Raw genomic sequence first — 27,948 nt, forward strand, 5'->3', positions numbered from 1 at the left:
TACTCTTCACAGGATGTGCAGCTGGTGTTGCGAAATAACAGGACCCATCTTCTGAATCATCCAGTGGCTTTTAACTAAGACCATCTTTGCACATTTTTGGAAAGAGGGAGAAAAACGGGCTATCGCTGTTTGTTTCACACACGTGGAAAATAGAGAGGCGAGATTGCTGATTTTGTTTTCCTGTGGTATCCTGCGGCTACTGCTCAGCTGTTTTTTGTGGTGCTGTCTTAAAGGAAAACACTAGTTATTAAATCTTAAAATAGCTAAATTAATGGACCCTGCTAGTACTTAGAGCTATGACCTGTGAAGCCTATTTGAAATTTAAATGCCTCACCCCCCAAAGATTGGAGTGTTTAGATCTAGGGGTCAGATTTGTGTCTTTCCAAAAGAATAACATCAATGTATAACTGATTATTGATTATTGTATTTATTTTGCGTTATTGGACATAGTTTAAAAGTGCCCAAGTTAGGCTCTAGGGGCCCAATTCACCTTTGTTCTGCACCGTCTTTGTTTACAAAGACGTTTAGGCGCCTAAAACATAGATAGGTGCCCAATGGGATTTGCAGCAGTGCCTATGGAGGTTAGGAACTTGATTCCCATGTAAAGTCAATGAGCTCAGGAGCCAGAAATGAAAACAGGAGGCAAATGGAAGGGAGGGCAAAAAATGAAGTAGCAACTGCTTATCAGGACAAAGCCAGAAAATAATTACCCAAAGCTGAAACTAAAGCCCAATAATTCCCCCCGCGTAGATGGGCCCAAACAACAGACTCCATCCTGCAAATACTTACGCATCTGAGTAACTTTACTCATATGGGCAGTTACATCGACTTCAATAGGAATATTCACAGGAGAAAAGTTACTCAGATGTGTGTTTGCAGGCTTGTGCCCATAATGCGTAACAGAACCAAGCCATGCATGTGCTTGAAGCTTTGGAATGGTAGAACAAATAAATCCTTGGGAGATTAGGTCAGTGGGCAGAAGATGAGGGACAGACATACTTACCACATGTCTAGGAAATTTGTCACATAAGCATCACCTCTAACATATATGGTGTGTGTATACATGTACAAGGTCCACAGTGTTGCCTCGTGGCTAGACCACTTGTCAGTGGCTCAGGAGACCTGGATTCTGGTCTTGGTGTCACACCGGTTTGCTGGGTGACCTTGGGCAAGACATGTCCCTGCCACCTGCCTCAGTATCCTCATCAGTAAAATGGGGATAATGATCTCAATCTCTTTTGTACAGTGCTTTAAGATCTACGGACAAAGACGTCTATATAAAAGCATGGCATTGTTATTATTATTATTACATGTATTTCTAGTGAATTAACAAAGCTCCTGTTGCTCTCCAACAGGGGTGCAGTTTTAAGGATATTTTCCAGCAAGTGACTCAGTCTGATTAGGCAGAGCAGGACTCAAGGGATCAGCTTCACCCGAAAACTCCCTGCAGCCACACAAACATGCTTTCCAACAACAAGGTTGATTCCTTCATGTCTTACCCTGCACCAGCAAACTGCTTTGTGGTTACACGTTCTTTTTTCTTCCTTTTAATTGCTCTTAAGACACTTAATTTAAAAAAAAATATGCATATGATAAATATTGGGTCTGATGCTGAAATCCCTACCTGTTAAAATACGCATTGTATGTAATGAGTCTTTCCAAGGACTTTAATAGGAGTTAGATCAGACTGGATGGTGTCCCTCCCTCTGTTTGCCAGAAGCTGGGAATGGGCGACAGGGGATGGATCACTTGATGATTACCTGTTCTGTTCATTCCCCTTGAAGTATCTGGAATTGGCCACTGTCAGAAGGCAGGATACTGAGCTAGCTGGACCTTTGGTCTGACCCAGTATGGCCGTTTTTATGTGGTTTACTCATCTTTGCATTTAGTTATTTTGACTTGCATGTCTTTGATCTTATGCTGGAGATTTCACTTGAAGTGTCAACTAGTAAACATGTTTGCAAAAGCAGTCTGTTTATTCTCTCCTACATGAATACAGTGCTAACCTTTCACGAATGACTCATGGGGAGAATAGGCTGAGGTCCTCAGCGGGAGGAGACTGGTGGAGCTCCATTTACTTCAAGTGAATTACACCAATGTACCCCAGTTGTGTATCTGGCCTGTTATTTTCAAAACTCAAGCTATTATCTTCCATCCATTCTAGTTTCAATCTCTACAACACAGTCACCATCCAAACAGGGATTTGCCTCACAGTAATTAATAATAATGTTCAGAAATGAGATCATGATGGAATATGAACTGAATGGGTTGGAGAGATGATACAGTCAATTTGTACATTTCATTAGGTCTCTTGATCAACAGATGAAGCATCAAACTTAAAAATAAAAATCATATGTCTGTTTTCTTCAACCATCATGCTTAGTTCATTGCCTGTTAATGACTTGTCTGAGGTTAATGGTCCTTGCTTGTGTCACGGTCCACCAACATCACCCAACTGGTCATTAATCCCCTGGCAATGTCCTGTGCCTCTTATCGTTAGGTCCTTCTGAATATTGCCTAACGTTTCATTGACTTTGCTGGCTCCTGAGCTTGGACAAGTCTGACTCTCACATCAGCAAGCCTGGCTTGATTTATTGCAAGCCTCAGGGCAGAGTTTGAGTTTCACAGCCATCAGCAAACCTACCACATACAAGAATAGCTTGTTCATGAGATTTGAGGCCATTGCGTCATCATACAAATGGTGATGACCAGCGAAAGGACGACATGGTTAAGAGCAGAACTCAAGAGGTCTGGGTTCAGTTCCTGGCTCTGCCACAGACTTTGTGGTTAACGCCAAGCAAGTCATTTAATCTCTCTCTGCCACAGTTCCCCATCTGTAAAATGGGACCCTGATCTCACTCAGGGTTCTAGATGCTATCATACTACAAATAAATAATAATGGTTTTATCATGACAGCATTTCTGTAGCAAAATATAGACCACTGTATATTTCAGAGGAAATATTTGCATATTTCTATAATTTGTAAATTTCTTTTCCCTGGTAGGATCTTGTAGATATTGGAGTTTTCCTCAGCTCCTCACCAAATTTTGCTTTTTGCAACCTTCACTTATTTGCCTCTAAACATTCTTATGAATGTTCCGGTTTTATCATGCTAAAAGAGTCATAATTTGTTGCCAAAGATTTTAGTGTCAAGGGCTTCTGTGGGGGGTCATTTTTTGGCCTGTTTGGCCTTTCCGTATATAGAAATAAAGAAACACAAAGTCTGCATTTTCACTTCAAATGTAAAAGCCTTCACACAGCATTTTTTACAATGCTAGCTGAGGTCAGCTCCTCAAACAAGACAACAAATGGCCTAGGCAATGTATCTGTAGCCTTGTCAGTCCCAGGATACTAGAGAAGCAAGCTCACCACAGACCAGGATACACCAACTCAAAGAGCACCAAGCCCTTTCAAAAGACAAGCCTGGGAGCTTAAATTCATTACTCTGCCAGACTCTAAAAATCATGGATTGAACAAAAGCATTCAATTTATGGCTTATTACAACAATCTGTAACCCACTAACCCCATCTTTTTGTCCTATAACTGCAGGGGTATTAACAGGACACTCTGCCTCGAATGGTGCCTTATAATAAGTGTTAACTACTTATGTTAAACGGTCTGTTCCACCTTGCATTTTGCTGTGACACCAGGAGTACCTTTCCCAGACTGGAAGAAGAGCTCTGTGTTGGCTCAAAAGCTTGTCTCTCCCACCACCAGAAGTTGGTCCAATAAAAGATCTTCACCCACCTTGTCTGAACAAATGACCTGTCATTTGCAATATACTGGCCAGACAGAAAACTGTCCTCTACTGGAAGAGCTCTAGATGATAAAGGCCCTACTGTTTGCAACAGCTAATGACTATTCTCTTTTCAGCTCAAAATCAAGTACTAGAAGCCTCTTTGTTTGCAGCCAATGGTCCTGGGTTTTATCCCAGATGCCAATATGTTCAATGTCAGTCTGTATGTATCCAGCACACAGATTAGTTACAAACAGCTGCTCTTCTTTCTCCACTTTATATAATCCAATTACCATCCTCTAGTTGTTCCCTTTGCATCTCTTGGGCATCTGTTGACCATTCGGTAACCTGAAGTGTTCTGAATGCATAAAATATCTCCATGAATTGAGCTAACGAAGCCACCTTGCATCTCCTTCCTCTTGGACAGCCAAAAAGAAATCTGTCAAACAGAGTTCTCGGCTGAATGCTTTTGGCTGCCTCTCCTTTCAAATAAGTCAAATAAGATTTAGGAGACCATAAGCAAATCTCATTTGGATGCCTGCTAGTCAAGTACCACGACTACCTCTAAGAATTAGTCACACTGGATTTCAATAGAAACTTCTTGTCAACATCTCGATTTTCTACATACATGCAAGTGCATTCTCTGCACCATCAAAAATTCCATGTTGTGTGGCATGGTTTTGCAAGGGAGACTTCCTAGATTATGTACTTATTTCCTCTCTCATAGCATGGACCATATTTACACAGAGATTTACTTTATCTCCAGCCTTAATAGTTCTGATTCCCCTTCTCTTCTCCCTTGGATCATCTCACCTCCTATTTACAGTTACCTGGACTGCCTCCTTTTCCATTCATGATTGCACTGTGTGATTACATCCCTCTAAGCCCCCTAAAGATAACATCATTTTCCTGTGTTAACTAGAGCAATGGCTTGCATGAACAAACAATATCTGGAAAGTATTCATGTATGTCCATGTGATTCAGCAGCTAGAAGCAGGGAGGAACTACCTGTGTCATGGTTCATCCAACTCTCCAGGGACAATCAGCAAGTGTTCATCAGTCAGCCATAAACCACTGTTGGAGAGCCACTGCCCTAAACAAAACCATGGCCCATATGCCCCAATTTGACCACTTTCCTCTACTCCTGCCTGTTAAATATGCCCTGTCCTTAACCTTAACCTTACCTGCCATGACCCTGTCCCCTAATTTACTGTCCTAAGCTCTGTGAGCTGCAATTTGATGGTGGGCAAAGTGCATCCTGTATCTAATTTGTAAAGACCATTGACAGACTCTAAGCTGCCACAAGGACTTCTGGTTATTTTTGTTGATACAGATGAACACGGCTACTACTCTGAAACCTTTAGGCCGAAAGGCACTATAGACATATCATTAGATTGCATTAGCACTAGAACTTATTCGGGTCCAATTCTGCCACGTTTCATAGTACCTCACTCCAGGCATGACTCTCAGAGTTAGATATGACTCAGTGTGAGGGATGGTGGCCCTTAATATGAGAGACAAAAGATTGAGCAATATGGACCCAGGCAGAAGTGGGAGGGTCAGCAATCTGTGAAGAAAGAAAGAACGAAACCTTTCTTTCTTTATGCATGTATGTGCATGCACACGTGCGTGCTGATTTATTTTAACTTTGCCCTCAATTTACTGCCTTTGTGTGGCTTAAAAATGATAAAGACTTTGCTCTTGTTAGGAACAAGATGCTCCAGGTTCAAGTAAACATGTTTGCAAGGTAACAGGAGCAGGTAGACTTAAAATGCTCACACAAGCCTGCTTCTGACTTTGAAATGGAGGGAGGTTAGCATGGATTATTAGTTTATGAAAAAAACAATTCATCTGGAAAATGTCTGCTTTACATCTCTTGGACTTTTTTTTTTTCTGTGTGCTAATTTATCTGATACCTACCATGGGTTTATTTTTTCATTATGCATTTATTAAAAAGCCTGGCAGATTTCAAGGCCCTGGATGACAGGGCACTTGGGTTCACCTAGTTACAGCTCTTGTAAGCTGGAAATCAAAGAGCTGGCAGGAGAATGACTCAAGCTGTTTTCATCTGTACTTTTGGTTTTAACTGATGTATTTTTTTCTATCTTTAATCTTTCCTTTGCAATTTCAGAGTCTCTCTCGCTAGAGGAGAAATCGAAAAGGGAGCTCACTGGGATGGCAATAGGTACTGAATAGAAAAAAATCGCTCAAGTTCTTGAGTTCATGAGATGAAATGATAAATCCAGATAAATTTTCAATCGTTTTGGAATAGAGCTTGAGATTTTATCTCTTTACTTTGATGCTGGCTATCTGCCGTCTTTCTGGATTAGGAATCACATGGCACCCATAGGAAAAGCAAAGTGGAAATCAAAGGTTTGGAGACACATTTCCTATAGATCTTTTCCCATCATGTTTATATTTCTCATCTGATTTTTTTTTCCTAAATAGGGGAGAGTAAATGACAGGATATATTTGGAATTATCAGGATATATCAGTGGAATTATCAAGTCTTTTTTCATCATATTGAAGTGGGCAATTTTAATAGTGAGGTCAAGATGGATAACAATGCTAAGGTGTCGGTTATTTGGTGGGATTGCTGAAATTTGCAACAGAAAGTTACATCAAACGTTTGGCACTGGAGTGAAGAAATACATTGTCTTTCTTAGCAGGTGCCTGTTGTTGGATGCAAAACTCTTCATGTGACAGAAGAAATTAGAAAGACTAAAAAGTGTTGTATACCCTTAAACTATAACAATACCCCTTATTGGTTTCTTCACTCAGAGATTTTCTCCATTTACTGTGTTACAGCTCTCACTTAGGATATACTCTTTTGGGATACAATATAATCTAATTACCCAGTCATCCTTGAAGGTCAACAGATCCGGTGAATGATCTATGGAAACCATTTTGATACCTTTAATGAGGCAGAATAATGATTTTTATCCCGCATAGTAATTAATGGCACCTAGAATTTCTTTGCAATTTGATTAATGCATCCGTGTCTCAAGGTGCAGGTGCTTTGAGGTCCCATGCTCCTTGAAAAATGACCAGAGAAAGGTGAATTTTGAAATGACTATAACTAGAGACCGGAGGCTGAGATGCTGATCCCAAGGGCATAGCAGCCTACATAAAAGGACTAAATGTTTATATGAAAAATGAAAAGATGCACAATTACATTATATAGGACTTAAAAAGATATAGATTAAGATTTTCAAAAACACCTATGTGAACCAAGAGCCCAAGTTTTACATAAGAATAGCCATACAGGATCAGACCAATGGCCCATCTAACCCAGTATCCTGTCTTCTGATAGTGGCTGGTGTCGATGCTTCACAGGGAATGAACAGAACAGGGCAAATATTGAATGATCCATCTCCATTCAGCTAGTCTCAGCTTCAGGCAGTCAGAGGTTTAGGGTCGCCAAAACCATGGGGTAGCATCCATGATCACATTGGTTAATATCCATTCAAGGACCTATCTTCCAGGAACTTCTCTTATTCTTTTTTGAACCCACTTATATTTTGGCCTCCACAACATTGCTGGACAATGAGTTCCACAGGTTAACTGTGCACTGTGTGAAGTCATACTTCCTTCTGTTTGTTTTAAACCTGCTGCCTATTAATTTAGTCATGTGACGCTTGGTTCTGGTGCTTTGTGAAGGGTAAACAACACATCCTTATTCACGTTTTCCACACCATTCATGATTTGATAGACTTCTCTCATATCCTCCCCCCCCCTTAATTGTCTCTTTTCTAAGCTGAACAGTCCATCTTTCTCAACTCTCCTCATACCGAAGCTCCCCTAATCATTTGTGTTGCACCTCTCTGAACTTTTTCTAATTCTAATATATCTTTTTTGAGATGCGGTGACCAGAAATCCACTGTTTAATTTATCAGTATTCAAGGTGTGGGCATACCATGGATTTCTATCTTGGCACCATGATCTTTTCTGGTTTCTTATCTAAACATTTCCTAATTTTTGACTGCCGCTGCACACAAAGCAGATGTTTTCAGAGAACTATCCACAATGACTCCAAGATCTCTTTTCTGAGTAATAACTGCTAATTTAGACCCATTCATTGTATACATATATTGGGGATCATGTTTTCCAGTGTGCATCTCTTTGTATTTATCAGCGTTGAATTTCATCTGCCACTTGATTGCCCAGTCATCTAGTTTTGTGAGATTCCTTTGTAATTCTTCACAGTCAGCTTTGGACCTATCTTGAGTAATGATGTATCATCTGCAAACGTAGCCACCTCACTGTTCATCCCTTTTTCCAGATCATTTATGAATATGTTGAACAGCACGGGTGACAATACATATCTCTGGGGGACCCCACTATTTACCTCACTCCACTGTGAAAAATGTCTCTTTATTCCTACCCTTTGTTTTCTATTGTTTAACCAGTTACTGATCCACTTATCCCATGTCTACCTACTTTACTTAAGAGCCTTTGGTGAGGGATCTTGTCACAGGCTTTCTGAAAGTCCAAGTACACTATGGCCACTGCATCACCCTTGTCCACATGTTTGTTGACCCTTTCAAATAATTCTAATATATTGGGAGTCATGATTTCCATTTACATAAGCCATATTGATTCTTCTGCAACAGATCATGTTCATCTGTGTGTCTGATAATTCTGTGCTTTACTAGAGTTTTGACCAGTTTGCCTGGGACTGAAGTTAGGCTTACTGGCCTGTAATTTCCAGGATCACCTCTGGAGAATTTTATTTTAAATGGCATTACATTAGCTATCTGCCAGTCATCTGGTGCAGAGGTTAATTTAAGCGCTAGGTTGCTTTCCACAGTTAGTAATTCTACAATTTCATATTCCAGAACTCTTGGGTGAATACCGTCTGGTCCTGGTGACTTATTACTGTTTAATTTATCAATTTGTTCCAAAACTGCCTCTACTGACATCTCAATATGAGAAAGTTGCTCAGATTTGTCATCTAAAAAGAGGTTTCAGAGGAACAGCCGTGTTAGTCTGTATTCGCAAAAAGAAAAGGAGTACTTGTGGCACCTTAGAGACTAACCAATTTATTTGAGCATGAGCTTTCGTGAGCTACAGCTCACTTCATCAGATGAAAAACATCTGATGAAGTGAGCTGTAGCTCACGAAAGCTCATGCTCAAATAAATTGGTTAGTCTCTAAGGTGCCACAAGTACTCCTTTTCTTTCATCTAAAAAGAATGGCTCAGGAGTGGGAATCTCCCTCACGTCCTCTGCAGTGAAGACTGATGGCCTTGTCTTCCTTGAGTGCCCCATTAGCACCTTGATTGGTCAGTGACTCCACTTACTGTTTGGTAGGCTTCCTGCTTCTGATGAACTTAAAAAACCCCTGCTGTTAGGTTTTTTTTTTTATGTCTTTTGTTATTTGCTCTTCAGATACTTTTTTGGACTGCCTAATTTATGCTTTTACACTTGACTTGCCAGAGTTTATGTTCCTTTCTCTTTTTCTCACTAGGATTTGACTTAAAAATACATCTTTGAAAAATCTGATCTATAACTGCCTATTGTAGTCTGCAGCTTTTTTTTGCGGGGGGGGTCTATTTATTTTTATATATATATATATATATATATATATATATATATATATATATATATATATATAAATTGGGGGTATATGGATAGTTTGCGCCTCCATGATGGTGGTTTTTAAGTTTCCATGAAGCTTGCCAGCCTTTCACTCTTGGTGATTGTTCCTTTTAATTTCCATTTAACTAGCCTGCTCATTGATGTATAGTTCCCTTTTTTGAAGTTAAATGCTACTGTGATGGGTTTCTTTGTTACTCCCCCTCCAAGTATGTTAAATATAATTATATTATGACTGCTATTACTAAGTGGTTCAGCGATGTTCACCGCTTGGACCAGATCCTATGCGCCACTTAGGACTAAATCAAGAATTGCCTCTCCCCTTGTGGGTTTCTGGATTAGCTGCTTCCAAGAAGCAGTCACTAATGGCGTCTAGAAATTTTATCTCCTCATCCTGAGGCAACATGTTTCCAGCCAACATGGGGATAGCTGAAATCCCTCATTATTATTGGGTTTTTGGTTTTTGCAATCTCTCTAATCTCCCTGAAGATTTCACCATCACCATCCTGGGCAGGATGTCAATGGGACTTAGGATCCTACGTGCTTTAAGTCATCTTTGGAAATGGGACTTCAGCTCCTGAGTCATTTAGATGCTTTTGAAATTTTTACCTATAAGCGCTCATGTTTCAGCCAACCACTAATTGAGAGGAGCTAAGAAGAACCTTCCTCTGTGGGGAGTTTTTTTCATAATTGTCCATTATGAGGCTCCAGGAACCTTGGTGCTGTCCACTATTGGAGACAGGATACTAGAGTAGATGGACCATGGGTCTGACCCAGAATGGCAATTCCTCTCTTCCTGAGTTATGATGGTTCCCAGAACATCATGTATCTATGCCTTACTCTCTGAGGACCTGATCTTTTAAGGTTCTGATCACTAGCATGATCTTATTGTGGGGGAAGAAGTGTTGCCTAGTGGACAGAACAGTGAAGAGGGTCTCGGGAGACCTGGATTCTATTGTTGGCTCTGCCAGTGGCCTGCTGGATGACCTTGGACAAGACACTTCAATGCCTCTGTGCCTCCATTTTCCCATTGGTAAATAGAGATAATGATACTGACCTCCTCTGCAGCTATGTGGATGGCAAGTGCTGCAAGAGTTAGATAAGACTGTTCATTATTTTTATCAATTCCTATTAACTTTGCAGCGTGTACTGTGCAAAGTTTCAACAGAGTATAAACATTCATTAGACTTTCAGCCATTTTAGCTGTTGCAAAACACATTTAGCCTGGGAACACCTAGGATCATCCTTCTCCTTAGTGACATAGAATTATTAGTTAGGAATTCACGCTGCCTGCCATTCTGCAGGCCAGACGGGAGGGGAACATTACAAGTAGTGAGCAGTAGCTTGAACGTGTTGGAAACATTAGCCTGCAGTTGGGTTTTCAAGTGTTACTCGGTAGATGGCTGTTCTATGAACACATTATTTTCATAACAACTGTAAAGGATCCTGAAATACCAGTGAAGAGTCCTACTGCTCAAGTCTGAGGGGAGAGGGCCCAATCCCACTTCACCAGAGAGTATGACCTTAATAAATAAGTTACCCAACCGGGACCAATCCTGCCTCCACCACACACTACTGTGCTTGGCAAATATCCCAGAGAAAGAACCAGTAACGGACAAGGAGTCACGATCACTTTTATCATTGCAAAGGACATTGTTATTCATAGTCCAGTAGCTTTATGGCAAGCATAAACCAGCTACAAGAGGGAAGCGTAACGCATCTGAACATTATTCCAATGAAAATAATTTCCATTTCAATGACACTGAGAAAAAAAAAAGGACATGAGATAAAAATGATAAAACAAGGGGCAAAAGCCAGAAGAGGGACAGGGAGAAAATTATTCCACGTGGAAAGTAGCACAATACCCCTCCACATTCTGTCCACTTACCATCTAGCAATGTGGAAGTAGGGGAGTTAGACGGGAAATTATTGAATCCCAAATATGCTTAGTAACCAATTCCCAAGTTTCTGTACTTGATACTTTACAGACAATCCAAAACCTGCCATGTGGCTGCTTGCGATATTTACCAACCGTGGGACTTTCAAAAGTTAAAGGATTTAGAGCAGCAGTCCCACTGAAAATCTTGCGACTTGTGCTCCTAAATCCTTTAGATGCCCCTGGAAACCTCCTCCAAATATTTTCTAATATCAAACAGATTTGCACCTGATGCGATTGGTTAATGAAGCCAGAAAACCTCAAATTTTGCTGAATTTAGTATTCATCACTACTCTGCAACTGGCCATGCTCAGAGGTGGTTCAAAGGGCACACGAAGGAGCAATACACATACCAACAGAGGTGGTAAAAGATAAGACAACAGTATATACATGTGTCAAGTACATGCAGAGACTTTCTCATCTTCTTATCTAGTCGGCCTAATAGATTTCAGCATGGGATAAATAGTAAGGAAATGCAACTGTATAGCCATGCTGAATGAAAGTCAAGGCACTTTTAAGCTCCAGCAACATGATTATTCAAGGACTGAATAAGCAAGTGAAGCACTGCATGCAAACTAAACTGATATAAGCAAGAACGATGACTGCTTACATGAATTGAAACGGATAAAGCTGCAGCCACAGAATCCAGTTGAGAACAGCCCCGAATTCGGTATTGTCCCCATAGTAACTATTAATACAGTCAGGATGGCATTACTGTAGTAACATATCATAAATGCTTACCATTTTTGGAGAGAATCACAGCCAAATAATCATGAAAGTAGGTGTCGATGTAGAGCAGGAGGCTCGGAGCACGTGCTGTCAGGAAGCTAAATGCAATGTTTTCCTTGGACATAATGGCGTCTGCATAAATGCCAGAGATTGAAGTGCTTGTATTTTTTGTCACTGGATAAGGCTCTTGGAAAATATACGTAACTGAGGTGCCAGCTTCAAACACTGCAGAAACCTCTGAAAATAATGCATAAACCAAGGGATCTATTTCAAATGGTGCATTTTCAAATCTTACAGTTGGACATAGGCCTGAACCAAACCATCAGATCTGCAATCCCCACCCACCCCAAATCTTTCTAAAGGTGCAGACGTGAATCTCTGATTTGAATTTCACAAGTCAGGCTGTCTGAGTAAGCCACACATGTCTCTGTTCCTGTGAGGAGCCCCAGAGTAGGGTAGGGGAAAGATGCACCTGGAGCTGTAGAAGCCAAGTACAGGTGCTTGAGTCATTCTCCATGGACGTGGCAGACACAGGCAGACCACCACAGAAGAGCATCTCTCAGATAGGAGGATGCTGCAGAATGTTCCTTACAGACTCTACAATAAGGACTTCCATCCTGGCTTGCTTCCAGGCACTTGGAGAGACCCTCTTAGTACTTTCAGCCTGGTTGCCCATGGAAAACCACTGAGGATGCGAGCTGGAGCCAGACCCCACCTTAAACTATTGGGGTGGTAGCAGCAGAGTTCTGCAGGTCTGCTCTGGGTTTGAAGCCCTTTTGTCCTCTTTCTACCCTAACCGACCTTTGAAGGACTGGCTAGAAATTAGCCCATATATGTTCCTTCCTTTCAAATAAACAACTATTAACAGTCCACATTTACAAAGGTATTGTAGTTAAGAGATATGCCTAGGTCCTAAGGAACTGAGAAGTCTAGCTATATGTGGTCAGGTCCAGGGGACAGACTTTGTGTTTGTGTCACATGCATAAAATGGTCTAGCCACAAAATATATTTAGATGACGACAGCAGTTGGAGGGTGACATCTTCTACTATTTACTGGGTAGCCGTAGGCTAATTCCAACAGTACTTTCCCATAGTATCTGTACCCACCTCTGAACAGGACACTGGTATTTATTCCAACCTTAGTGCCTATTCCAACCTTAGTGCCAGATCTGCAATTCACATAAGTGGGCATAGTTCCACTGAATTCCAGAGAACTAAGCCGATTTACACCAGAAGAGGGTCCAACCCAGTGATTAAACATATGGCATTGGAGAGACAACCAAAATAAATATGCTCACATACAAACTGGCTGTGATTTAGAAGTAGAGGAAGATTATGTGAATTACAATTGTGGTTTTTTTCCAAATCACATTTAATCAGTTCTTTTTGATGTATGGGAAACATCTGGTTAAGGGCTTCTTGCCGTCACTTCCCTGAAACGTATCCTTTCACCCCGATCTCTTTTTTCCTAAGAACTGCCTGGATGGCGAATATATATTACACACAAAAAACTATGTTAAAAGAATATTACTAAGGTTGCAAATGTTGCACCACTGATCACAAGACAGCTTTTCCAGGACAACTTTCCTTGTTCTGGGAATTCAGACCTTTTTCTTTAAGAGCCTACTGCTGGTGGAGACCTTCTCTTGCAGCATAGCCCAGAAGCAGCCTCCTCTTGCAGCAGCAGCATGCCTACTGAAGACACACTGAGCATTCCAGCCCCCTCACTATGCCACCTCTCTACTCTTAAAGGGGCAGCTCCCATTTTGCCTATTGTTTAATTTGTATCATTATTAACAAGACACACAAATATAACAATAAACCAGTATTCAATATTTTTACTAAATATAGACATGAACCTATTTCCATAACATCGATTCCAAAGACCTCACACAACAACAAGCACTCAAAAGTTAGAAAATGTTAAAATTAAGGGTGTCTGTGTAACCTTAATTTAGCCCTTTTCTGCATATTCATTATAATTATGGCCTTTAATTACAAGATCACATACTATTTTTTACATGGGAACATGTTCAGTGGTTCTGGGGGGATGACAGATGCAGAGTCTGGTCAATGCTAGGAGTATGAGGTGCTGAGGAAAGAATCTGCAGACATTTAACTGTTAAAATCAAAGTAGTCTCTACTGAGCATGTGCAAACTGCAATTTTTCAAAGGCTTATAACTTGGTCACATTTGGGTGGATTTCCATAGGGATAGCAAAAGGCACAAAAGCCACCTGCCTATCAAATTTCAAGTCCCTGCTCCAAAAACATGCGGGCAGTAGAGCTGTTCAAAGGAAAGGTCTCAAGATTATTTAACATGGGCAAAACAAAGTATTTTCCCGAGCTCCGTTTTTGGAAATAACTATACCATTTTGGCTGAAATTCTCCAAACATATTCAGCCTGAGGAAGACACCTATCATGGAAAAAAATCAGCTTGAACTGTTAAAGTTTGTAAATTTATAAGCAACTGAAAACAGAGTCTTAGAATGGGAAGTGCCAGGCAACCTTAACAGTAGCCCCGCTTATAATATCTGAGGAGGTCAATGTGACAACTCTGTCACATGGAATGGTCTCCTCTCAACTGGGCAAACGTTGGTGAGCCAAGTTGTATTCAAGTGGGAACTGATAAGGGAAGAATCCCTGGTGAGCTGGGCCTAGTTGCAATTTAGAAACATAGAGGTTGCCAAGAGCTGCAAGGAGAGTGCATGGAGCCAGCCATGCCACCTACCTTCCTTGCAGAAGGGCCCTTCGTAGGGAGAGCTGGTGCAGTCACAGAAATAACCGTTGTACTTCTCCACACATTTGCCGCCATTGTGACAGAGATTACCATAACTGCTACAGTGTCCCGGACAGCCAGGCTTGACTCCAGGGGTCATTTTAGCCCTCTCTTCCAGGTCCAGTTTCTGCCCATTTAAATGTAAAGAGCGGATGCATCCCAGGAAACCCTTCTGTCTGGAAGCTGTTCCCCCTGAAACAAGAGAGAGGAACGTAAGGGTTTTGCTTTTGGTGTCAAGTCTGCAAAGAAATGCAAAGCTACAAAGAAATACAAGCACCTCAGGACAGTCATAATACACAGCAATTATCCTACAGTCAAATTTTAAATATGTTTTCAGGGAATACAGTGCCAGGTTGACATCCCTGGAGACTGAAGTCCTCTGTTGAGAACTCAATATGAAGTGGCAATTCTTGCTGCTCCTTGTAAATGTTCCTTCATGCTGCACCCTCCCTGACCTGGTCTTTCCTGGGAAATTTCATCCTGCTTTAAACTTGATTTTTTTTCCCTCTTGGATGAGCAAATGATGAACGGTGACATCTACTGTTCTGCTAAGCTCTCTTCATCATATTACCTTGTCCTCTTAACCCATCCCCACCCAGTTTGCCTGTTTTATCCACTTGCTGCATCCCACCTGGCATTTAGACTGTGCCTTGGGGCACAGACTTCCTTCTTCCCTACCTATCTGCTCAGCATCCATCTCCTCCAGATGCTACCGTAATACATATAATAGATGGTAATTGTAATCCTAATAACAGTGGAGTTCGCTGACAGGATACTGACTGGTCAGCACAGACAAGAACAAGTCATGTTTGGCATGCTGCCTGTGAGTCCTAGGTAAATGGTATTCAGGCCAGGTTTTCCCCACAACTGGCAGTCATGATGTTGAATATGACTGGTCCTTGTGTGCATGACCAGGCAATTGTGCTCAGAATCATGTCATTTAACTTGGTTGTTAAAATAGTTTAAACATGATTAAATATCTTAGTGAAAACAAGCTCTCTGGGGTGAAAGGGCAGCTTAGTCTCTATGGTTTATGGTCTAAATTAATAGTCTGCTTCTAACCACAAGGATACATATTTGTAATGAGGACACCTGTCCCCCGAGAAGTGGGCTGAGACATTAATATCAATGAACAATGACGGCAAAAATAGTTCATAGTAATACTCTGTTCAACAGTTTCCAGTGTTTTGCTCTTGAAACTTCTGCGGCTTTCCCATTATCTTCACTGAGGCTGCAGTCTGCATTTCTGTTTCGAGAGCAAAATATCCTTTTCAGACCGATTATGCTTGCTGTGAAATTTTGGACTTTTGGCAACACAACTCTGAACTAAGATCCATGAAAGAAGTCACCTCTCCAAACTTACTCACATGTAGATGTTGGTCCCAATGCCACATGATCAGGTAAGCATGATCAGAGAACAATATATCATAAGACACTTTTGAGATGGACTGCTTGGCGATCAGGGTGTGTTTTACTGTATACTGTTCAATTAACGTTGCACTTCCACAAATTAAGAGAGAGATGTGGGGGGGGGAGAAATCTCAGAGAAACCGTATTGCTCCACCTTGCAGTACTGGCTGATGCTTTGCTCTCCTGCATATTAACAGCAGGAATCCATAGGCTCTGAATCTTGAAAGGGATAATTTAGCTCTATACAGCATGACTGTGCCTAAGAGACAGATTGATTTTATGTGCTTTTTATCTTTCATTATGCTCCAGATGATAGAGGCATTTTCTTGAAGAGAACAAACATTTACAGACTCTTCTTTGGACCAAATTCTCTCTTCCAATGCACAAGCACTGGCTTCCCCTGATTTTAAAGGGACACGCATCTAAGGACAAGAATTTGGTCATTTGTGTTTACTGTGACCTGCATGAACGGCCACACCCAAATACCTGCTCATTGGGGATTATGCTCCAATTCCCTATATTGGCCAGAGAACCACCCCCAAATTTCTAAAGTTAAGCCCAAAGGGCTGACCCAGAAAGAGTGCCTGAGATCCACGTCACCCTTGCCTCTCTTTGTTTTCCTATGGACTCCCCCCTCCTAAGGAAAGGAAGAGGGGAGAGGAGTTTTCTTTAGTTTGTTTATTTGAGGGACCCCCCTTGGGCATCCACCGGCAGGGGAGAAAGACATTAAAAAGGACTAGAAGTTGGGCCTGGGGACTTGAGGGAGCCCCTGCCCCCCTGAAAATGGTGAAGAATGTGGGCATAGCCACACGTGATATAAGGGTTTCAAAAAAAAAGCCTTCGAGGGGATAGAGCCCAGCTGCTCCGTGCAAGATGGAAGCAGCATTGTGGTACAAGTGCTTAGCAGAGATGCATCACCAGCAACCTTCTCAGCAACCGCAGTTCCAACCACAATTGCTGCAGGCGTGGGCCACGCAGCAGCCAGTTCAGATCACACAGCAACAACAGCTGCTGAGGCAACTGATGGCCCAGCAGCAGGAATTTCAAAAGGAAAGGATACAGCAGATAGCACCAGCCCTATGCCACCAAAGCGTTCCAGCCGGCCATGTATCTGCCGAGGGGGTTCCCCCACCAGTACCAGTAAAGCTAACCAAGATGGCACTGGATGATGGCCCTGAAGCCTTCCTAGCTGCATGTGAGCACTAGCAGCCCACTGGCCCCCAGAACAAGCAGCTTTGATTCTGGCCCCATACTTGCCAGATCTGGCCCATGAAATTTATCATAATCAGGATTTAGAGAGCGCAAAAGACCGCAAACAAGTAAAGTCTGCCATTTTGGAGTGCTTGGATATTTCCAAAGAGACCCACCATCAATGGTTTAGAGCCGAGAACTACCCCAAGGGGGCGAGACCCCAGATAGTAGCACAAAGGCACAGAAAACACTTGGAAGTGGCTCCATCTGGAGGAGCAATCAGAGGCCCAGGTGACCAAAGCCATCACAACAGAACACTTCATAAAGATATCACCTGTGAAAGGCAAGGAGTGGGTACTACAGCACTGCCTGAGGACATTATCAGATGTGGCATGGCTAACGGAGGACTTTGTTGAAGCTGAAAGATCATTAGAGGCAGAAAAACCCAAGGCCTCCATAGAGTGGGAGACCACTGAGGGGGCTGGGGTGAGCCAGAATCAGCAACAATCTCTCTGAAGGACCCAGCCCTGAAAAGATCCTTCCACTTCTTGGACTATGAGTAGTCCCTGCAAGGCAAGGTGGTCAGGCACAGATACATCATCATCCACAGGACTGCCAGGAACCTCAAACAATGGGATCAGGACTTACAGTCCCGCTGCCACGACCAGACCCAACATCACCGAGGAAAGATGTCAGAAGCACCAGCCATTTAACGTGCTATTCTTGTGGGCAGACAGGACACAAAGAGGGAGAGTTCCTCTTATGGAATGTGAATATGCCCAGGGCTGGACAGCAGAAACCTGGACATGGAAAAAGACCCCCTCCCCAAGTTGACAGTACTGGTGATGGTCCAAGGGAAGAGGGTTCAAGGACTCTTAGATTCTGGTTGTAGTCAGGCAGTGGTTCAGGCCTTCAGGGTGGAAGATGACAACTCCCCTAAGAATACAATCTACCTGCATAGTGATGTCAAAACCTACCTGAGCCAGCGGCTACCATTGACAAGGGGAGCTCATACCTCAGTGGTAATGATAACCCCTAGCCAAAAAAGTATCCTACCTCATAATCATAGGGCAGGGCTGGCTTTTTTCCTAGGGAGTCTTTAATCCTCAAGTCTGGAGAGTGAATGAGAATCCAGACCCACCAGCAAAACCAGTTCCCTGAACTTGGTGAGCCTTGGTGGAAACAATGATCCTGAAGAAGGAATGTCCTAAGCAACATGGCCTCTGACACCCACAGGGAAAGAAGAGGTAAGCAGTCAGAACCTGGGAACCCTATTACAGAGCAGAAATTTTGTGCAACAGCAAAGGAAGAACCCTACAGTGAACCACGGAGCGCTTGTATTGAATTGAACGGGATCAACAAACTGGGGTAGTGAGCACCCAGCGGCTGGTGCTGCACGAGTACCAATGGGCGGTGTTGCAGCTTGCACATGATATCCCATATGCTGGACGCCCAGTGAGAGAGAAGACAACGTCTTGGGTATTTGCTCAATTCTACTGGCTGGGGGTGCATCATGAGGTGAGAGAATACTGTTCCTCCTGCCCAGAACGTCAGCTGGACAACAGTAACAGGACCCCTAAGGCACGCTTGGTCCCTCTGCCCTTGATTGAAACACCCATTGAGAAAATCAGAATAGACATAGTTAGGCCCCTAGAAAAAACTGCGTTTTGGCATCAGTACACATTAGTGATTGTCAACTATACAACCAGGTACCCGGAGGCTGTTCCTCTGCTCTCTGTCAAAGCTACTGTGATCGCTCCAGAACTCTTGAAGCTCTTCTCATGCGTGGGATTTCCCTATGAAATATTAACAGATCAAGGCACTAGCTTCTCCTCCCAACTGATGAGTGAATTATGCTCCCTTCTGAAGGTCACATTCCTAAAAACCTTGGTGTACCACCTGCAGACCAACAGCCGAGTAGAGCAATTTAATAAGATGCTGAAGGGAATGTTGAAATGCTTTGTCAGTGACAATCCCAGGCAGTGGGACCAGCTACTCTCACCATTCCAGTTTGCCATAAGGGAGGCTCCGCAAGCATCTGTGGGGTTCTTCCCCATAGCTGCTTTACGGTCATCAAACTTGAGGAATCTTGGACTTGCTATGAGAAGGTTGGGAGGAACAAGATGCAGGGGACTTAAGTGTACTTCAATATATCTTACAATTAAGGGACCAAATCATAAACATAGGGGTGTTCAACAGGCAGAGAGAATTTGAGAAAGGCCCAACACACCCAGGAAAAAAATTACAATACAGGGACACAACCATGGACTTTCCACCCAGGCGACCATGTCCTGTTGCTACTACCCTCAGCCAATTAATGGCCCAGTGACAGGCAGGTCAGGCCGGCATATTAAGATCTATCATGTGAATCTTCTCAATCGCTGGAAAATGTGGGAGGCCCTGCTGGTAACTCCCTTTCTGACTGAACTTGAATTAGGGACCTAAGTACCCAGTGTCCAAGAATTCATAACAGTCCCGGGGCTGAGGGGCTCTTCCCTGGGCAAAGAAAGTAGCTCCTTCAATTGATTGAGGACTTCGCAACTGTATTCTCCATGCACCCAGGAAGAACACAGTTGGTCCAGCGTCATCTAGAAATCACCCCAGGCCAGCTGGTCAGGGAGAGCCCTAGACCACTGCCACAGAGGATGTGGGATACAGCCCGAGAGGAAGTACGAGCCATGCTGGAGATGAGGGTAATTGTGGAATCAATAGTTCTTGTTCCCAAACCATAGAGTTTGGTTCAGTTCTGCATTGGCTTTAGACAGGTCAATTCCATCTTGAAATTCAACGCTTACCTAATGCCAAGGGTAGAAGAGTTACTGGAGCAGGTGGGAACGGCAAAACACCTGAGCAATATCAGCCTAACAAAAGGGTATTGGCAGATTCCTTTATCCCCTTCCTTGCAAGACAAAAAAGCTCTCTCCACCTCTTTCAGGCACTTCCAATTCAAGACTATGCCTTTCGGCCTCCATGGAACTGCTGTGACTTTCCAAAAGATTATGAATAGGATTGTCACCCCCCACAGCAATATGCTGCTGCCTACATAGAGGACATCCTCTATAGTCCTATATGGTAAGACCACCTATAGCACTTAAAGGCTGTATTAAAAGCTCTCCTGGATGTGGGACTTACAGCCAATCCTTCTCCCTGTTAACAGATCACGCTCCCCTATTCTGGGTCCATACCATGAAAGACACAAATCTATGCACAATGAGATGAAACCTTTTGCTACCACTCTACAGTTTCAGAGTACAACACTGGATGGGAAAGGACCATGCTAATGCTGATTTCTTTTCATGGGAGATCGGAGATGGAGACAAACTGCCCCAGAACAGCTTTTCCAGCTTGAAAGGTGGGGTATGTGAAGGGAGAGGAGAATAACATTCTCACATCACCACTGAGATGCATTTTAGACTAAGCCCAAGGGGCTGACCCAGGAATACTGCCGAAGATTTAGGTCATCCTTGCCTCTCTTTGTGTTCCTACAGACTCTCCTCTCTAATAAAGAAAGGAAGAGGGGAGAGGATTTTTTCTTGTGTTTACTCAAAGAACACCCCCTTTGGGCATCTTCTAGGGTGCAGTGGGAAGAAAGACATGATACAGGACCGGAAGCAGGGTCTGGAAGAGACATGAGGGAGTCCCTGCCCACCCCCCTACAAAGCCATAAATCCAGTGTCTTTATTAAGTCCATAATTTTAGTGTCTATCAAAGTTATAAATTTAAGCTTCCAGGTTCATCTTTTGAAGGTATTAGGTAGGTTTCCTTTGAGGATAAGAACTGAAGGGTCAGATATGAGTGATCGTTTTGTGAAAAGTATTCATCCAAGGGTTATATGGTATTTTTGACCTTATGCATATGATCTGAATCTTCTCCCTGACTAAGGGATATTAGCATGAGGTTCAAACCTGCAAACAATAGGGCTTGGGGAAACACTTTGCTAAGGACGTGACAGTTAAATGAACAACTTTTGCTGGCACAACAGGTTTATGCAGCTCGGTCTTACTGAGCAGCTCTGAATAGCCAGGAGGAAGCCTTTGGGGTGGAAGGGAGCTCACGTCAATGGTTCAGCAGCAAAGCATAGTGCAAATCAATACTGTAGCTTAGAGGCACAACTGGCTAAATGACTTAACACTCTTCAAGGATTAGTTGTTCAGGGCTTTGTTTAAAAAACAAAGGATGTTTTCTTTTGTTGGCAAGAAATGGCGTTAGGGAGGATGTAGTGGAGTGAAGGACTGTTGGGGGACTGCTTTCTTTTTATAATATAGACACAGAAAAGTGTGCGTGTAGATAAGGGTGATTTTCATTATCTTGTTGCAGAAGGACTTAAAAGGCAGAGGGAAACAGGTGGTATTATGCAGCCGACTTACAAGCTCTACTCAGTAGCCTCCAGCCAGAATGCTAAAAGAAGCAGTCTGGAGGCACCATAAATTAAGCGTAAAAGAATCCTCCAGATTCCTTTGGAACAATACATGTTGGGACAGGGGTTCAGGAGCCTAGCGCTGTGCTGTGTAACATGGTCAATAATGCTCAATGTTATGAAATTTACTACAGAGTCTATGGAATGTCCAATAGCGATGGAGGGGTAAAACCAAACAGAACAATAGAACTGTAGGGCTGGAATCACCTTTAGAAGTCATTAAGTCCGGCCTCCTGAGCTGAGGCAGGACCAAGTAAACCTCGACTATCCCTGATAGCTGTTAGTCCAAAATGACAGGGATTCCTCCCCTGGAAGCCTATTCCAGAGCTTAACTACCCTTAGAGCTGGATTTTTTCCCCCCTAATATCTAAACTAAATCTCCCTTGCTGCAGATTAAGCCCATTACTTCTTGACCTACCTACAGTGGACATGGAGAACAGTGACCCCAATCCTCTTTATAACAGCCCTTAACACCTTTCAAGGCTGTTATCAGGTTCATCTTCAATCTTCTTTTCTCAAGACTAAACCTGCCCATTTGTTTTTTTTTTTAAATGTTTTCTGATAGGTCAGGTTTTCTAAACCTTTTATTATTTTTGTTGCTCTCCTCTGGGCTCTCTCCAATTTCTCCACATTTTTCTTACAGTGTGGTGCCCATAATGGGACACAGTACTCCAGCTAAGGCTTCACCAGTGCTGAATAGAGTAGGACAATGACCTCCCATGTCTTACATACAACATGCCTGTTAATACACCCCCAAATGGCATTAGCCTTTTTCACAACTGCATCACATGGCTGATTCATAAGCAGTTTGTGATCCACTGTAACCCCCAGATCCTTTTCAGCAGTACTACTGCCTAGCCAGCTATTCCCCAATTTGTAGTTGTGCATTTGATTGGAATATAACATTTGCATTTGATTTGAACATAATGGCTCCAGTCCCTGGTTGCAGCTGAGGAGCAAATGGTGCATCTCAGGATTATGAGAGGAATGCAAAGAGAACTCTACGTCACCTCTGCCTTCTGCCAGTTCTGGGCTGCTCTGAACCTGGCTTGTTCCCCGGCAGAGCAGTACAAGAGCTTTATATGGTACAGTTACGTCTCTGGCTTTGTATTCTCTCTTGAAGATTATGAGGCTAGAACATGCCCCTATCCTTGCACAGGAATGCAGGGAGCTTCCGTCCCTTTTGTGCTAGTTATGGCCATGTTTACACTGAGCGGAAAATGGGGACTGATCTTTCTACTCACCCCTGAGGCAGAAAATACCCCCCCAGGGAATAGAGGAGGAGACAAAGACATGTCCTCACACCCCAGCCAGCTGAGTGGGTGGGCTGAACTATCCAAACGAATAGCGTAGCAATTTCACTCCCCTGAATCCTCAGGAGGGACCATCTCCCCTTCTCCTCAAGAGCATGCAATGTTCTGGCATGACCCTGCATGGCCCTCAGTGCCAGGCTTAGCACAATTTATACAACCTGGCCTGCAAGCTTGTTCCTTGTTTGCCCTTTGCACTCTTAGTGACATGTCTCAGAATCGATCAGAGGAGTATACACAGGTGCAGCAGGTACAAAATTCAATGGGCGCTGGGCACATTATTTCCTTGGAATCCTTTGAAAGCCCAACCCTTGTGGTTATGAATTTACTGAGGTGCTAATAATTCAACACTTAGGGTCATAGACTCATCTGACTGGCAATGCATACTCTACCTGTGTGCATGCATACACACACACACACACACACATAGAAAATCATATTAGTAGCATGCCACATATTCCATGTGTACTGACATATATCAACTGCCCTTCCATTATTATAGCAATCACAGTTGGAAAAGAATCCTTCTGGTACTATCTAGGTAACTTGTACAGTATATAAACCATGTAACCCAAAATCTATTATTAGGTCAACACCTTTCCACCTCCCCTATTAGGCATAATTAATAAGAACGTTGTCCTAATGAGGAGGGACTGTAATTGAGTGCAGTATGGCCACTAGTGGTATTGTTAGATGGTATTGTCATAATGAGGGATGGAACAAAAGCAGAAACTTCACTCTGAATTCCTTCACCTTTTGTTTGCGGGGTGTGTGTGTGTGGGTGTGCGTGTGGAGAGATTGCGGGGTTTGGATTTGAACACTCCCCTGTGTTTTCCCTCCTGAGGATGAATGCACAATTGGAAGGGATTATTTTCCAGTTTCCACTTTGACTGCATCCAATACCTCCTCAGGAGAGAGAGAGAGTATGTATGAGGTTTTGGCACTGTCCACCCCAAACCCTAGAGCTGCTGCAGTTTCCAACCCAAAACCTAAGCCCGTGGCTAAGATTATTCTGAATCTGAACTCTGTGCTTGCTCCACCTCTCTATAGACACTGTCTCTGGAGCACACCATACTGAAAGACTTTCTAAGCATTCATGACTGACGACTGTCACTTTGGCTGTGTGGAAAAGGACTTTGTTTTGCTCTGGGGGCAGAGTTAAAGCACAGAATTTAACACAGAAGCAGTAATATAAAAACTGTGATTCCAGTAGTTTCCTTCTTACTCAAGGCACAGTGCAGAAGTAGCTTTAGTATTATTTAAAACTTGGGAGGAAACATCCCAACTGCACAAAGCACACATGAATATCCTCCTGTCACCAGGATGCAGCGCTCACCTCTCGCGAGTGCCCTTGGCTGAGTGTGTGTGTTTGCACTCTCTCTCTAATTGCAGAAGGTCTTCGGCGACTGAGTCCTCTGGCCGAGTCACACTCTGTGGAATGAGACCCGCAAAACAGACCCGTTGCGGGGTAAACAGTTCAACAGTCTTTACACCATCTCCGCGATCGAGCCATACCCCCTGGGTTTCCTCCCTGGAGGCAACGTCTTCATCCTCTCTGGGCCTTTCTGGCCCCAGCTCTCCAGCGGGGCCATCAAGTACTTCAGGCCCACTTCCAGGGGTGTATCAAAGTCCAATAGAGTCCAAACAGTTCACTATCTCTGGCCCTATTCCGTGGTCTTCAGTCTCGTCTCGGAGTGTCAGGCCTCTCCCCTGTGGGCTTGACCATGTCTCCGGGTCCCAGCCCAGGGACGCTATGGATAGCAGCCAGGTACCACTGCTTCCCTTTCTGCTCTTTGCTATGCTGCTACAGCACCATGGGCCTCAGCACCTTCACCAATGGTCCACCCTCACCTCAAGGCCTGTGATGAACAAGTCCCACCAGCCAGCCAGGAGCTCTCTCTTACTCCCCTGCTCCTTGCCAGCAACTGAGTTGTCCATGGTACTACAGCTCCCTTCAGCTAGCCAGGAGCACCACTTGTACTCCTCTAGCTCCAGCAAGGAACTACCTCTGTTCTGAACTGCAGCTCCCTTTACATGGGTCTGCAACCCTCTGATTGGCTGCTCCCTGCAGTCTTTCCCTGATTGGCTGCCTCCTGCGCAGTCTCTCTAGGCCAGTTGGAGGACTAAGCTCTACTGCTCCTTTCTGGGACGGGGTGTGGTAGGACCCTGAAGGCTGCAGCAGGGGGCCTTTGCCTAGTACACCCCACTAAACCTCCATGATTCACTGACTGATTGACTGGGGAGCCCGCAAGAGCCCAACAACAATTTCATACATAAGCTAAGTGACAGAGTGGAATTCCAAGTAAAAGTAAATGCTTGTATACTTCTCCCTTCCCACCCCCCCCAAAACAATACCTGAGGACATTTTAGGAAAGAAACCACACTTGGGACAGGAAATGCATAGCAGATGTAACCTCAGGAGGCTGCACAAGCATCCGCTACTGTGAATCAAGAACAAATGAAGGATGGTAGAGCTGAGTTGAACTGACAACAGGTGGAAAATGCAGAGGCAAAGAAGAAATGTCATACTGAGCCTAGTTTCAATGTGCTCCTCTATAGCTGATAGGAGCATACACATACAGGAGCTGATTCTTACATACACCACTTCCCTTTTACAATGCTCTGATAGCATAAAGGGGGCTTTAAAGTGGCCAGAAATCGCTCCCTGGGTACATCCAATAGACAGCCATGTGAAGCAGCCTTAAGGTTTAAACCAGGGTTTGAGCAGGCAGTTGCATGGACTCAGAATACAAGGAACACAAAGGTAGCTTAATGCTACCTGAGCCTGTTTCCCTAAGCCGAGGAATAGCATGACTGACATTCAGGCCAATGCCATGTACATGGTACCATGTCTCTGGATATGGAACCATAACAGCTGCAATAGCCAGTTAAAAAGAGCAAACTGAGAACTGAACTTTACTTGAAAATCTTATGAATGAGCTGAAGCTTAAGAACATGCAAAGCACAAGGGTTAGAGTGGGAAAAAAATATCATGGTGGGACCATCCTTAAATTCTACTCATGATTTCAGAGTGGCTGGATTTTTCTGCTGAAATGATCAGCAGTGAAACATATTAACAATATTGACACTTGAAGTGTGGTCATTAGACTCCAGACTTAAGAGTTCACTGAGACAAACAGGGGAAGTCCACACCTCAGTCTCTGAAAGACATCCTTGGAATGGGTCGTTATGTGAGAGTCCTCTGCACAGCAGACACTTAATTTCTGCAGAAGAGAACGGCACCGCCAGAGCAGTGATACATAGGACACACTGCCAAATCCTGGCTAAATACCACTAATAGCTCTATTAACATTTCTGAAAAAGGCTTTGGTTCAACATTCCCACAGACAAACAATTCTGTAAATATCACTAGGTAATAGCTATTTTATAGATTGATTTTAAGCCAAACAACACAAAACCCGAAGGGGAAAATCATGCCATTGCTTACAATCCTAAAAGCATAGCCTTTCATGGGGTATGAGGGCAGGATCTGTCCCTAAAGTTACATATGGTAAATAATAGACATTATTAGCTTAGCTGGTGTAAACTGTCATAGCTCCATTGAAGTCAAGCATGGTTTGTGCAAACATCTCCCCAAGTCCAAAATGTTGCCAGTGAAATTTCTCAAGGTCACTAGAAACTAATCTTAGACTCCAGAATTCATTCTACTTGTGTGATCCAGGCCATATTTAAACTTCAACCTGTAGAGATAAAAGATTTTGTCCCTTTTCATTCTGTCTTTATTAACATCTCCGCAGGTACATAAGAAATTATACTTGGAAAGCTACACTGGATACACATTTGTTCATCATAACAGTAGTATCTTATATTAACATACACCTTCCATCCAGAAGGATCCATAAATACTTCCAGAAGATAAATAAACTAAATTAAACTTTGATGTTGAGTCTTGTTTGTGAGAATTGCAAAATACTTGAATTGATTCAGAAGGGATGATAAAAATAAAAGGTATTAAATCTTGATGACTAGCCATCTCCTTCATGGAAATGAAATGCTGAGTTTAAATTAAATAAAATAGGAAGATTAATTTAAAAAATATTTGTAACATTTTTTAAACAGCAAATCGTGTCAGCTATATGGATTATTAATTAAGCATGTGCATACCGATTATGGCAACCCCTTAATCTTAACTGGTATGCAGAGCATTGCAGATGTAGAAACAAATATATTGTACGCAGTGTTGTTATAGCCCATGTTGGTCCCAGTATACTGGAGAGAAGCTGAGTGTGGTAATATCATTTATTGGACCCACTTCTGTTGGTGAGAGAGACAGTTTGAAAGCTTCAAGGAGTCTGGTGGCACCTTAAAGACTAACAGATTTATTGGGCATAAGCTTTTGTTGGTAAAAAGCCCCACTTCTTCAGGTGCACGTGCATATGCACCTGAAGAAGTGGGTATTTTACCCACGAAAGTTATGCCCAAATACATCTGTTAGTCTTTAAGGTGCCACCAGACTCCTTGTTGTTTTTGTGGATACAGACTAACACGGCTACCCCCTGATAGTTTAAAAGCTCGTCTCTCTCAGCACAGAAGAGGGTCCAATAACAGATATTACCTTGTTTCTCTAAACAAATATGTTGTAAGTTACATGGGGAACATATCTTATAAAAGAACATTATGTTTGGCTGCTTTTTTCCTTTTACAATTAATGTGGTTTATTAATTTGTTGGTTTTTCTTTTTTTTCATATGGGATGAAATTTACTTCACATGATTCAGGTCTTGTATCAGCCTCTACCTACCAGGAGTTAGCGTGAGTCTTTCATGGGAAGCAGATTATTTCACATCTGCCTACTGCAGGGTTTCTTCCACCTTCTTTTAAGG

At 42.9% G+C, this 27,948-nt stretch overlaps 1 protein-coding gene across 7 annotated transcripts in view; it reads right to left on the reverse strand.

Moving 5' to 3' along the window:
* CNTNAP5 (contactin associated protein family member 5) overlaps positions 1-27,948 on the reverse strand; it is a 426,257-nt gene that overhangs the window by 38,923 nt on the left and 359,386 nt on the right. For all 7 annotated transcript variants that reach the window (XR_007359131.2, XM_075117728.1, XM_075117729.1 and 4 more), the window contains 2 exons: positions 14,730-14,969; positions 12,011-12,235 (listed from right to left, as the gene is read on the reverse strand). Coding sequence is in view for 6 of the 7 variants with exons in the window: in XM_075117728.1 (XP_074973829.1) it covers positions 12,011-12,235; positions 14,730-14,969 (465 nt within the window). In the remaining variant the exon portion in view is untranslated. The remainder of the gene's footprint in view (positions 1-12,010; positions 12,236-14,729; positions 14,970-27,948) is intronic.

Source organism: Caretta caretta, chromosome 11, assembly GCF_965140235.1.
Source record: "Caretta caretta isolate rCarCar2 chromosome 11, rCarCar1.hap1, whole genome shotgun sequence".
In the NCBI taxonomy this organism is placed as follows: Eukaryota; Metazoa; Chordata; order Testudines; family Cheloniidae; genus Caretta; species Caretta caretta.